The 14,420-nt window shown below is 37.4% G+C and overlaps 1 protein-coding gene across 3 annotated transcripts in view; it reads right to left on the bottom strand.

Annotated features, from left to right (window-relative positions):
• ARHGAP24 (Rho GTPase activating protein 24) overlaps window positions 1-14,420 on the bottom strand; it is a 625,501-nt gene that overhangs the window by 223,352 nt on the left and 387,729 nt on the right. For 2 of the 3 annotated variants that reach the window (XM_081130578.1, XM_081130577.1), the window contains exon 3: window positions 5,293-5,380. In XM_081130578.1, the coding sequence (XP_080986704.1) occupies window positions 5,293-5,380 (88 nt within the window). Of the gene's footprint in view, window positions 1-1,437; window positions 1,480-5,292; window positions 5,381-14,420 lie in introns of those variants that run through there. The other variant, XM_081130581.1, reaches the window with a different exon arrangement.

The raw sequence follows: 14,420 nt of genomic DNA, 5'->3' as shown, positions 1-14,420 counted from the left end.
TGCAGAAGCAGAGGCAAGTTCTGCAACGTGAGTTCTGCAGTGAAGAGGAGTGAACCCTAGTGCCTCAGTTTCCTGTAGGGAAAATGACAGGTGTAGGTTCCTCCTTCTGCAAAATTATTCCCATGTAAGTAAGGGCACTGCAGACAAGTGTGTTTCTTCCCCCACTTTTTCATGACAGTATAGCTGTGGCTTTAAAACATACATTCAAAAGTACTACAAGCGGGCATCTTTATCCAGTGACTATTTTAATGATAGGCATAAACATACAAATAACTGCAAATAAATGAAAATGCCTATTCTCGCTTCAAGTGCCGAAACTCTCATTCTTAATAGATGAGTTAAGAGATACGAGTATATCCATTTCAGGTCATAAAAAAAAGTTCACATGTTCATATTTCACAAACTATGCTCCAAATTCTAATATCTCATATTTTTAAGTCAGAATATATATATAACTATATTTTAATTTCTGGGAGCTTTACCTTGGTAAAGGTAAATCAGTGATGCATGTGTACACACATACCTTGATCAAATTACTTCTCTGTGCCTCATTTTCTTTATCTGGGAATGGAAATAATAACATAGGCTACCTCATAGAGTTGTGGCAAGGGTTAAGTAAAGTGATACATGTAAAGAGCCAGGACTTGCCTGGGATACAGAAAACTAGCTACAGATGAAGTTATAGATGCTGTAATGGATATTTAATGCTCTGTCTAAAACCCAGAGGCTGCTATATTGACTGCTGATGGCTCACAGAGGCCCTCACGGGAACTGGTCTCCCTTGCAACAGGAAACTACTTCGCCCCAGTTTATCTGTCTCCCCTCTTTCCGATCAATGGCCAGACAAGCTGATGCCAGGAAACAGGTCTGGTCCGTCACTTTAGAGCAACCCTGAGGGGCACCCCAGCTCCAGGGCTCCCCATAGCATCAGCCGAGACCTCAGTTGCAGTGGTGTTATGGGACCGCTTCTCCTTCTGCCCATCCTGCCTTCCTCACTTCCTCAAGGACACTCCCCAATGCACATCTGATCACAACTCTCCATCAGGATGTGTTTCCCCAAACCCAGGCTAAGATTATGGATAGCTACAGATTAAAAATTGTCTTTCCATTATCCTGGAATTACCAAGATCTCAATATAAATGAAAAAGTCCTAAAAACTCACATTCTAAATGGAAAAGAACAATGGAAAGTGGGCCAAGCCACTTCCCTACAGGGTTTACAGAGAACACATTCCAGAGAAAAAGGCCAAAGCCCGTTTCCCTGTCCCTATCACAAGAGGAAGACTACAAAAGAGGAAGTGCCTCTTGCAGACAATACTTTTCAAGATAAACACTGTTTTTTTTTTTGAGGGGGAGGAAAAGAACTTCTCTCAACCATCAGAACAAATCGTAAAGGCACGAGAGAGCTGCTTGTAGATTTTGATGAACGGTTACCCACCACTTCTCCACGTTGAAGACTCACGCGAAGGTTGGCCAGCCACCAAACCTGCTGGGTCACAAGCTCACACTCCATGGAGACAGGGGCAAGGCGGCGGGTGGAGGGAGGCCGCAGCAGCGAAACAGCCTGCACCACTCTTACTTGGCAGGGACATGAGATTCCTGGTAGCTGACTGGGCACAAAGAAAGCTGCTGGCCTTTGAGCTCTTTTGTTGGCCTCCCATCCAACAAGATCATGCCCAAGGTAGAGAATCCTACCACGTGAGGTGCATTTGCAATTGTAGGGATGTCGAAAATCCACAAATGCGCTCCACGAGAGAGTCAGCATTTGGGGAGACATGAAATAAGCAGGCGGTGTTGAGGGGCTGGAGCCCTGCAGAAGCTTCTGGGTAGGAAGATCACCTTCTTCCATCCTTCTCTGGGTATCATCAGAGAGGAAGGCCGAGAGGTGGGAAAGGGAACGTGAGAAGTTTCCCACCGCTTCAGCCAGGAGAGCCACAGGGGTCTGGGCTGCGCCGGGGATGGGAAGGTCCTACAGAGCAGGAAGTGGGAGGTCACCGCCGCCAGGCTGGGGTAGCGACAGCCGACGAAACAAAAAACCAAACCCCATCCGTGTGATTGAGGTTCCTCCATAAACCTGGCAGATGCATACACTCAATAAACATGTATTCTGCACTCTGCGTTAGACTGTGCCAGGTGCCAGGGATGCGGCAATGAGGGAGAAGTATGTGGTCCCGGACTCCGTGGAGCACACACCCCCTCATCTCTCTGCCTCTCTGTCTGCCTCTGAATCACTATTGCTTTTTCTCCCTCTAACAGATTATCCTTCTGAGAAAGTTAAGGCATCACCATTTCATTAATTACTCTGTTAATTTTTTTAAACATCACGAAAAACTTCTGCAGAACACATTTTGAGAAAAGCAAACAGGCCATTTTCTTTATTTGAGCACTATACATTAGAGGTCTGCCAACATTCTTTCCTTAACCACATTTCCCAAAAGCTTAGCACTTGGCCATAAAATGTGCTCCAGTCTAAAATTTGGCATGTCAGACAGCGAAGTCTTCAAATTTGCCAATTTGGCGAACACCTCCTTTTTGAATAACAAGTAAAAAATAGGAAAAAACTGGAGTGGAATTCTTTAAATCATGGCATTATTCAAAAAGATAATTCATCTTATGACATAGCAAGTCTATAAAAAATTAATCCTAAATTATGGTAGATTTTTTCAGGTAGGTTTTTACAAAAGCTTAAAGCCTATATAGAAATATAATGCACAAAGTAATAAATAATATAGCCTGCCGCATAGAGTTGCAGTAAGATACCTACTGCTATTGAAAACTCTTTTTTCTTATTTGCACACGATTAATACTTAATATCATAAAGTATTTCAGGCTAAAGCAAAAACAAAACAAAGATGTGGAAACTATAAAGATATATAGCACACGTGATACTCTCTCTCTCCTCCCCTCTGTATACACACACACACACAAATGTGTACGTACACAGCATAAGAATATTTGTATAAGAGCTTCCTGGAGGCTACTGCCAGTTTTGTTAGGTATCATTACAGGCAGGTGGGATTAAGGTATGTAATCCTATTCATGGCTATACCTTGGGGAGTTGGGCTTGAGGTACTTGTCCATGAAGATGGAATAGTGTTGGATCTGTAAGCATCACTTGCAGCATGGGTTTTCAGAAGTGGTGATCAAGAGAATTTCACAGAGAAAGCAATGCAGAGTATGTGTTATGACAATACGCCTTCAGGTAGGCACGAAGAGGATTCTGTGCAAGGCCCTGACCACATTTTCACAATCTTTCCTGTCTCCTATACTTTCTGATAAGTGAAAACACTCTTGCACTTTGCAGCTTCCCCATGTCAAATCATTTCACAATTGGAAAACTTAGAAAATATCACCTTGTCATTCCTATTTGCGAAAGTAAATCAAGTGTCATGCTATGACTGAACGATCCTGATTTTGCAAAAACTGATTAAAATCATGTGATACAGATGTCCACATTGTCATACAAATACAGAAGCATTTGCCTGAAATTCCATCCTGAGGTCAAGGGCACACCAATAAACCCCCAATGACCAAGACTGATGGCGTAGATACCAAATTCTCACTATGGCCATAATGATTTTCCAAATCCCCCTTCAAAGAAGCATTTGACACAATTCTCTTGTCACTTCCGAATTATAAAACCTAATTTAGAAGCTACACATATTGTACTAATGATTCAGGAAGTATCTTTTCAAATGAGTTATGGGCTCATTTGTTTTGAAAGAACAACCTTCAGATTCCACATCATAGAGTCTTGAGCTTCTTAAGTTTTGCTCATCAAAAGCCATTATTTCATGTGCACTGCATGTGCAGCACATGCCCTAGAACAGCAGTCTTGAAGGGGAGGTTTCGTGACTTCCTGAGCTTGAAGACACAGCTGTCTCTAGAAGTCTTGACAATATCCATTTATATTATATCAGAACATCTTCACTGAAAGATGAAATCTCTACACAGTTAGTAGACCTTTAGTATTATTGGAGATAAAGAGTCAAAGCTGTCAGTTTAATATCAGGCTCATTTAAAAGCCAACAGACACTAAAGTTTGAGAATAAATAGGGAAAGAAATTTCCTCTAGTGATACTTCAAAGACTTTGCAACATCTGGAATTTGGTTCCCTATAGAGTATTCCACTAAGAAGTAAGTATAAAAAAGATTTTAAATAGGGCAAACAAGATTCAGGTTTCTTGCAATATGTTCGCCTTGGGGGCAAACAAATAACACAATGCATCTGACTAACCTTTCTGCACTTCAGCTGCATTAATTAACATTTAGTCATGGATTCCGTTGTGAGCCAGATGAACTCAGTGCTACAGCTGTTTTCATTGAGGGGGAAAAAAATATATGCTTACACATTTTAGATTCCCAGCATTTATAAATCTGGGAAAAAATGTTTGGTTGACCGCTTTTGTGCCAGTGTGATTGATATGGATTACATATTAGTTACCCAAATAAATTCAAACTCACCCTGGACTGTGATTAAATCAATGTCAATATCACATCAACTGGGTCAGTCAGAGCCAGTGCTACAAAAAGAACATCCTTAACTCTTTTTTTCTTACATCAAGGATTAAGGAAGGGCTAAAGAACTCATCAAAAAAAGTAGATCATGGCCTTGAAGAAATCGTTGCTGGGTGAGTTAAAGTTTTAAGTGGAGATCAGGTACTCTGAGACGGATGAATGAAGATGACTAGAAAAAACTGAACAGATGTTAAAGAAATTTAACTGCAGGCTCTGATAACTTGGCAGAGACATCCTCAACTCCACAAGCCAAACATGTGGAAGTGGTTGGCTGGGAACAAAGTTGAGGTACAGAACTGCAACATTCTGTCAGTTGTTGAAGATTTTTTTTCTTTTCTTTCATTTTTATAGCAAAGGCTTCTTTACAGTGTAATTTATTGAGGAAATTATGGCAGTAAATCAGTTGGACAATGCATTCTACCTGTAATACCTTGCCAAATTTTCATTTACAAGAGCACTGTAAAATCAACTTTGTCTCCAATAGTCTCTTAGGGATGTTGTGTCATGACTTCTGGTCACTCTGGAGTCAGTGGACAAATGGATATCCAAAAACCATGAGTTATGGTTATTGTGTATGTGCACGTGTGTGTGCGTTCATTCATACCAGTGTACAAACCTGGAATCATTCTGTGCAAATATGAACCAAAGTTGATACTTGCCTCCTCAAATTAATGTTCTCAGCCACGACTCTAGAAGAATAAAGGCTGTCCGACCTGTTTTCACCTTTCCCAGAATGGAACAGCAATAATGTATTCAAACCAGAAAATTATCTTACCTGGAACTACTTCAAAAAGGAATTTCCCTGGGCTCTCTTCATTGCAGTGATGTTCAAGGACTTTATTTCCAGGCAGAAAAATAGTACCCTGTGAACACAAATGCCCAAAACATCAACATCATCAGATGGCAAATACTGAATATTATCATCATCATAACCATCATCAGTGACCATTCAAGGTGCATCTATAACCCAGTGTATCGTACCACGCACCAGACTCATTTATATTCCCAACTAATCAAAAATCATGTAACAAAATCATATTCATTCAACATTTAACAAATATTTGTTGACCATCTAATGTATATTAGACACTGTGTTAGATTCTGGATCCATTTTAAGCACCAATTTATTAAATGCGTCTGTGTGCTAAAATTTTTCTTAAGCATTCTATCAACATCGTATTATTTAATTGTTAGAATAATCTTATGACGTAGGTATATTTTCCCCATTTACAGATGTGAAAACCATGACAGAGACATTAAATAACTTAGTCAATGTTACCATAGCTTTCTCTTAATTATCCTTTCCCTTTTCTCTTAGATTTCTCTTTCTTTAGTGGGTCATTCTCATGGTACTGAGACACATTTAAAAATTTATCCTATAAAAAAAATTTAGACTCCAGTTTCCCCTGCAGCTATCATCTCCCCCACCCTTGCTTAGCAGAGTTATCTACATTGAACCTATTTCCTTATATGTATCCATTGTACTCTAGTTTGTGCACCCATAATTCCAATTACATGACTCTCACAAGCTTAATGCTTGACAATTTTCAATCCTCAATGAACTTGACTTCTCAGGAGCTTTTAGCACTATTGAACATTCTTTCTCAAAGCACCTTCTTTCCATGGCTTCTTGGTTTTCTCCAGGTTTATCTCTTACTTTTCTAATGGCTGTTTCTTTTGCTGGTTCTAACTGGCCTTTAAATATCAGAAGGTTTAAAGATTTATCCAATAATTCCTTCTTTATATTTTCTTTCTCCAAGCTATATCATCCATGCCTATGACTTTAATAACCAACTATAAGCCAATAAATACTAGATTACTATTTCTAACCCAGAGCTCTCTGAGCTTAAGACCTTTATATTCAAGGTCTTATTCAATTTCAAATTTATTTGAAATTTCCACAGATATCTCAAAAGCATCTTAAACTAAAGTTAGTCAAATTACAATGCAAGTAATTCTGGTCCTGTTTATGTATTCCATAAGTCAGTGGCTGGTCCTTTCGTCCAAACAGCTGCAAAAACAGGTTCTGTAGGAATCCTTATCTCTACTATAGCTCTAACACCACTCCCTAGTTCAAGCTTCTATTGTCTCTTGCCTGGAACATTTCAAACGCCAGTTCACTGAATTCCCCATAGTACTCGAACACCGTTCAATCCATTTATCTTTCTTAATGCAGTCAGAGTGATCTCTTTTTTTAATTTATTGGGGTGACATTGGTTAATAAAATTATGTAGGTTTAGGGGTATGATTCTATAATAAATCATCTGTATATTACCCTGTGTGTTCAACACCCCAAGTCAAGTCTCCTTCCATCACTACTTCTCTCCTCTTTAGCCTCTCCTACCTCCCACCCCCCTCTCCCTTTGGTAATCGCTATACTGTTGTCCATGATGTGTGGGGTTTTTTTTTGCTTAATTCCTCACCTTTTTCACCCAGCCCCCCTATCCCTCCCCTCTGACAGCTGTTGGTCTGTTCTCTGTATCTATGAGTCTGTTTCTATTTTGTTTGTTTATTTTGTTCATTAGATTCTACATATAAGTGAAATCATACGGTATTTGCCTTTCCCTGACTGACTTATTTCACTTAGCAATCTGATCTTGCAATTTTCCTCCTTAAAAATCTTCAATGACTTTCATTTGTCCTAGGATAAAACTCTGGGTGGTCTGGTTTCATGCACATCTCTAAGCTAATTTTTTCCCTCCTGCTTTGATGTTCTCTATGGTTTTCTATGATCAACTGCCTTTCTATCATACTCTCATCTACCTGAGGCCTACTTTCTTCTCTTCTGGGTTATTTTATATCATGTCTATCTTTACCATCAAACTATAAGGGCCCAAGGACATGTGTCTTGCTCCTTAATTTATCACCAATGCTTAGCATTTTGCCTGGCAGAAGTTAAACACAAAAAAAGTGTACTATGAAGTGAAAGAGTAGCAAAGCCAGTATTCAAAACCAAGCTGGATTTAAAAGCATATGCTCTTTCTTGTCCACTGTATTTTATTATTTTATTTTTTTAAATATGTCTTTATTCACTTCAGAGCGGGAGAGGGATAGAAACATCAATGATGTGAGTCATTGATGGGCTGCCTCCTGCACTCTCCCTGCTGGGGATCAAGCCCAAAGCCCAGGTATTTGCCTTGACTGGGAATCGAACCTCGATCTCATGGATCACAGGTCGATGCTCAACCACTGAGCCTTGCTAGCCGGGAGTCCACTGTATTTTATTGTCCCCTTTCCCAGCTTGAAGCAATATTTGCCTCAGTAATATTTTACTCAACTTTCATTCTACCTGGCTTGGCACAGAAAATTAGAGTTAGGAACTCTGTCCCTCTCTCTGAGCTTAGAGTGATAAAGCATAGCACACCCTAACTAAAGGCCAAGGAACTGTCAGTTGGAAGTGTCTCTCTCCCTCCATGCTTGCAAGGTGATTGCTGGAGGTTCTGCTTTTGTTTGCCTCCTCCAGGAAGTAAATTTTACGTTTTCTCACCATACTTAGTGTCTTCTGGCCTATGCAACCTGTTTTGCTTATTGGTATTTTTCAAAAATTTTTTAAAATCACTAAATACTTTGAGAATATTATCATAATTAAGACCTTTCTTTTATATATAGGTTTGATACCTATATGATTTCTATAAAAAGTGATATGAATCAGTTGTTTAAATTATGAGTTTATTTTACTTACTTGAATGATTTTGTGAAGTAATTAAATTTGTGATCTAGCTTAGTTTTAGAACATAGCATCTAACCTTCCGGGTAGATACAATATTCATTTATGCATGCAAGTTCGTGAATACATATGTGTGTGTGTACATATGGTTCTTGTTTAATTTTATGCTCTTAGGCTCTGCTTAGGATATTAAACTGTATATGTGTTTTAGAAAGTGAATTCAAGCCATTCTCCTGAATAAACAATTTTCCTGCATAAAGTCATTCTCCTCCATGAAATCCTGAACTACTTTACTTGGTAATTAGAAAACAAAGTAATGCTATTCTTTTTTTGTTTTTTGGCACATTTTTTTAGCTGTTTCTGGTTGACATTTTTAGTTAAATTTTCAAATTTTATATTATAGAGATTTTCTATTTTGACAGTTTTCCAAAGAAATCATGATATAAAAGTAATAGTTTAAATATCAGTAGACAATGATTAGGATAAAATATACTGTAATTAACATTTACTATGGTTAATTTATTGTCATTCAGTAAGTAAAATAAAGTAACTTAACTGAAACAGCTAACTTGATCACCTTGTATAGAAATCATGTAATTAAAGTCTATAACTAAGGGTCCTAATTGTGATAATTATTTTCAAAATATTTTGCAATGTTTATATTGTCACAAAATACAGATAAACAAAAAAATTAAAATTTACCCAGTGCCATAGATAACAAATATTCATACTGTAAACACCTTTCCATATTTTTGTCTATTGATGAATATGTGTACATTTACAAATAGAGTAATTTTTACAAAAACATTCAAAATACACTTATTATGAACTTAAAAATGAACATTTTTATTAGTTTTGGTATGCTAATTTAATTATCTACATAATTTTAAAAAGTTGAATAGTATAGTATTTGATTGACTATATACACATTTATATACTCTATTGTTGTAAAGTATTCATAGTTTTTTTGTGTTATTATAAAGCGCATTTTCATGAACATCCATGAAGCTAAAACTTTGAGCTCCTTAACTTACTCTTTAAGACAAATACCTAAGAGAGAAGTTAGTAGTCAAAAAGTACGCACTGTTGTATGTGTTTGGTTAATTCTTCCCCAGTTGCTCTAAATTAGCGAACCAAACAAATAAACAACTAATAAGCAAGTATAATTCAAACGTCCAAACCGATTTAAAAGTACTTTATTGAGACACTACCATGTGGATGAAAAGGGGCCACATGCTAACTTGACAAACTCAGGGGAGGCCTGTGGGGCGGCCTTGCAAACTCAGAGACCTAAAGTAACCACAAAGGATGGTCTGAAATTAAAACTTTTTAACTAAAAGCAGTTTATGGCAGGTAGTCATGTTCTAGGCTAAAATGTTCCCTGACAGAAGTCAATCTTTACCTTAACTAAGCTTATTATCTTTTGCATCTATAATAACAATCCTTTGGGGTGTCAGGGTAACTCCCCTTTTTCCAGACCCCTCAGGGATCAACCAATGAACCAGGGAATAGACCATAAATCCTCTTATTGTAATTGTTATCATGTTAATTGTTGGCTGTTAACTATCCTGTACCCAAATAGGTAAAAGATGTATGTGTCTATCACTTTACTTTTCATTCAATCCCAGAGGTTTTCCTGCTTTGTTTTCTCCCACCTCCCTAATCTATCACCAGCGGATTTCATGTAACTCACTTCCATCTTCTCTTTTGATTGTAATGCATAAAATAAGGTGAAAACTGCCATTCTCTGGAGCATTATCTCAATGCATTGAGATTTTGCTTCATGGCAATTGTTGATAGTTTGGCTCAAATAAACTCACAAAAATTATTTACAGGTTTGAATGTTTCTTACATTGATAACCATATGTCAAACATTATTTCTAAAATTATTTCAGATGATGTGAAGTGCGTACAAAAAAATAATCTCTCTACTCTCAATATAAGAATAACGCAATATATAACTATGGAACAAATAAGTGCTGAAGTATGTAGAAAAACAAATATAATAAAAGTTTAAGAAGAAAGTGTCATTAGAGCCCTCTGATTAGTTAAGAAAGATAACATAAAGAAAATGGTTTCTAAAGAGAGGTTTAAAAAAAGCTTTTTTAATTGATTTGAGAGACAGAGGGGAAGGGGGGGGAGAGAGAGAGAGGAACATCGATTTGTTGTTCCACTTATTTATGCATTCATTGGTTGCTTCTTGTGTGTGCCCTGACTGGAGATCAAACCAGTAACCTTGGTGTATCGAGATGATTTCCCCAACCAATTGAACTACTGGCCAGGGCTAAAAAAGATAGGTAGCTTTTAACATTTAGTAAATTAGGGGTAATCTTCCAAAATGGAAAAAATGGCATCAGCAAAGTAGTAATTAGAAAAAATATTCAGAGCACATTAGAATAAGAATATTCATAGGGAGAAATAATCAGGAAGCAAAGATTACTGGTGATAATGAAGACATGCTGCGGAAAGTCTAACCCTAGGCAGAGGATGTTGCATTTCATATCAGTAACAACTGAGAACCAGAGTAGGCCCTTGAGCAAAGCAGATGGAGATTTAAGGGGACCTGCTTCTTGGAAGTTTGTTACCATGAAGCAATTAATTGACATAAGATGGCAAAATCAGACCTACACAGAGATGCTGGCAATAGAAATTGCATACATTTGCATTAGAGATATATTTTTAAGAAATATGAACCTGATCATAGCTTAAACACTAGGAATGAAGAATAAAAAATGACTTCAACTCTTCGGTATATCTAAAAGGGAGGTTGCGCTTCTTGTTAGAAATGGAGAAGATTCAAGCATCATGAGGCCCATGCACATGAGCCAAAACTGAGTGATATTCTTTAATTTTCTGTTAGTGGCCATGCTGGGTATTCTCTATTTGCCCCTCCAGATCCTCTCTCCACCCATCACTGTATTCTGTACTTCAGGAGACCATAGACTACTCTACAAATTGCAAAAACCAGTCCCTCTTGACCTCTGGCTATAGGTTGGGGTTGACAGGTCATAGCAGGAGGTCAGAAGACAAGATATTTATTGACTTGTCTTTCTCCATGTGAGGCAGCAATCTGGCCCTCCTGGCCTGGGCAGCCAGCTGCCTTAGTCCGAATACCTGCAGGCTTCCTAAGGTTCCGGGAGAGCTGAGAGTGGTAATGGGTTCCTCCCTGGTTTTAGCCCCAGGGTGTTTTCACTATCTGTTAGTTTCTATTAACCTTTGCAACATTTTGCCACACACCCTCCAATTACCCCTTTTGAGGTGGAGCCATCAATTTCTTGCTGGGATCTTGAGTGACAAATAATCAGGGTGCAAGTACTCTGAGTTTTCTAAGAACAGATGACCCCATGACGTTTTCAATATGCCTCACAGAACATTTTGGATGATCAGAATGAAGCAGCTCAGGAATAAAAAGAGATGTAAACTTTGTGATATGGCAATAATGACATGTCAATAATTAATCAGCATATTCAGAATGAAATTATACACTTATTTTTATCCCTTCTAGGGACTATTCCTTTTATAAAGAATCTTTAAAGTTTCAAAATGGGATACTATGTTAAACACAATTTTTTATAGTTTGACAACTAAGAGCTGGCAAAAGAAACATAATTCAGAATCACACTAGTATTTTTCTTTTCCAGCTGAAATTACTACTAGAAAAGAAGCTCATCTTTAGTTAGTATCAGATCACTGGGCCAAAACCACAGGATTTGGGGGTAAGGCTAGATGATGTTGGAAATAAGCTTGGTGATCATACTCTGAAATTTGGATTGGAAAAACGTATTCATGGGCAGTAGCTTTGACAGTGTCATCAGCACAATGATGGGACTTTTCTTCCAGCATGAACAGTGATTATGAGCATCACCTGGAACTAGGCAAAGTCTTAGCTTGTATAAAAATATACATTAAAATATATGTATATTTATAATGCAAACAGGTTGAGGTTTGAAAATGAGATCAAGGTGAAATAAATATTATTCAACAGTTTTTATTAGTTATATGAGTCAGTTCAATTTTTTTTTCTTTGTAGCAAAGAATCTCATTAATTTATTCAACAAATATTTGTTAAACAACACCTACCATGGGCCAGGCCCTGATCTACGCACAGAGAATATAATAGTGAGAAAGTCGAATCATGTCCTTGCATTACTGCATTTTAAAATCACTCAATAAAGTCAGAAAATTGAAAAACAAATTACAGATAAGCCCCCGTTATGAAAATAAAACAGAATAAATATGCTTAGGAAAGTTATAAAGTTGTATCCGCAAGTGCTCTGGACGTATAGTAATCTACTGATGAGGATGAGTTTGGGTTGAGTAAATCTCTTCTGGAGTTGAGCTGCCTGGGCTCAGATTCTCACTCTACGCCCACCAGTGAAATGACTTCAGGCAAGATACTCACGCTCTCTATCCCTCAGGCTTCATCCTTAAATTGGGATAAAGATAGAACCTACTTCATGACTGTGAACTAATGCCCAAGTAGTTTGTAGAAAAATGCCTGATACAGAGTATTTTTAGCTCTTTTAATACTGACCAAAAAAATCTTTCTTATATTCCAGAAGGCTCAAAGACATTTTGGGCCCACATTTTGCTAATCCCCAAACGAAGAGATTTTTCTAGTAAAAGTTTTACATATACCTGCTAGTATTACCATCTGGTTGAGTAAATGGGGAGATAAACTAATTAGAAATGTTGAAGTCAATTTTTACTATCATGTTTGCAAAGCTAGACTAATCAAAACAAATAAATCTCTAATTAACAATGATATTAATATATAGCAGAGCATAATGATCTTAATAATGATGACTGCTAACATTTTTGACTATTACTTTGTTAAACAAATGGGTAGTCTATTTATATCATTAATTCACTCAATGACTCTGTGACATAGGTATTTCTCTTTTTTTTTCCTCCACACTCAAAGATATTTTTTCCATTGCTTTTCAGAGAGAGTGGAAGAGAGAGAGAGAGAGAAAGAGAGAGACAGAGAGAGAGAGAGATTGGTTACCTCCTACACGTGCCCTGACTGGGGTCTAGGATCGAGCCTGCAACTGACGTATGTGCCGTTGATCAGAATCGAACCCGAGACCCTTCAGTCTGTGGGCCGATGTTCTAACCACTGAGGAAAATTGTCTCATTTCTCATTTTATAGACAAGAAAAATAAAGCTCAGGGAAAGAGCCTAGCAAAGAGCCTGGCATTATAAATTCGTAACACATATTTGTTGGAACAAAAAAATAAAGGAATAAATGAATGCAAGCTGCTTGAAGGATTTAATCTTTAATTATTAACCCAATTTATGTTCCTATTTCTAATCAATTACTAATATTTAAAACAGTTTGAAGTTTTTACCAGGTTTCTTCTTAGCCTCTGAAGTTGTTTACTCTAATACCTGGGAAGCTGCCAGAAAGACACGAGAAGAGGAAACTTGCAAATTGGTATAATTTTAGAATTTACCCAAATAATTCTGATGTGCAAACTGTTTGGGGAACCTAACTTAAGCATTGCTATAAATCCTCTTTTAGAGAAAATAGCATGATATTTATAAAGCTGTGCAAACTGTAGAATGTACTGTTTTTCTTCAGCTAATAAAACACACAAAAGCAAGTAATACACATAATATTGTCCAACTGTTAATTTAAATTAACAATGACAAACAATAGCAAGAAGCTGTTTTATGATTACTGAACAAGTATAAATAAATTCTCTATAGAGATGTTTCATTTTGCTGTTTTTTATTATAAACTGCGGACTTTGCACTTGAGAAGCATTTGTCATTCTAGGTTGTTTAATTTTAAAACAACATTTGCATAATATTATTACATATATTCAGATCCTAGGAAGCTAACAGGATGCCATTAATTGTGATGGAGAAAAACACATGCAGTGTTTGGATGAAATCATTTAACTGCTTTTAACCCTTTCTTTTCAGACACTAGGACGCTTACCCCCTGTGAACTCTCCCCTCTGGACAGAAGTACATGAGATTCTTCCGGATAGAGTCCTTCTGCACCCAATTTCCCTGGGAACATAACCATTGCCATTCTCGCTACATTTAAGTCACTTCTACATTGGAAAATGGAGAAATTCCTTGATTGTGGAGGAGAAAGCAGATTGGAAACATGGGAAAAGGAAGACATTATTCTATAACCAAAATTCTATAATCACACTCAACATTTGCAGAGACCTGAGAAGTTACCTTTCTCAGGCTTATCCAGCATATGAATCCCCCTGCAA

Source organism: Miniopterus schreibersii (genome assembly GCF_964146895.1).
Source record: "Miniopterus schreibersii genome assembly, chromosome: 1".
Classification (NCBI taxonomy): domain Eukaryota; kingdom Metazoa; phylum Chordata; class Mammalia; order Chiroptera; family Miniopteridae; genus Miniopterus; species Miniopterus schreibersii.
Note: the sequence above shows the minus strand (reverse complement) of the source record. Positions and strands in the feature narration are given on the sequence as shown.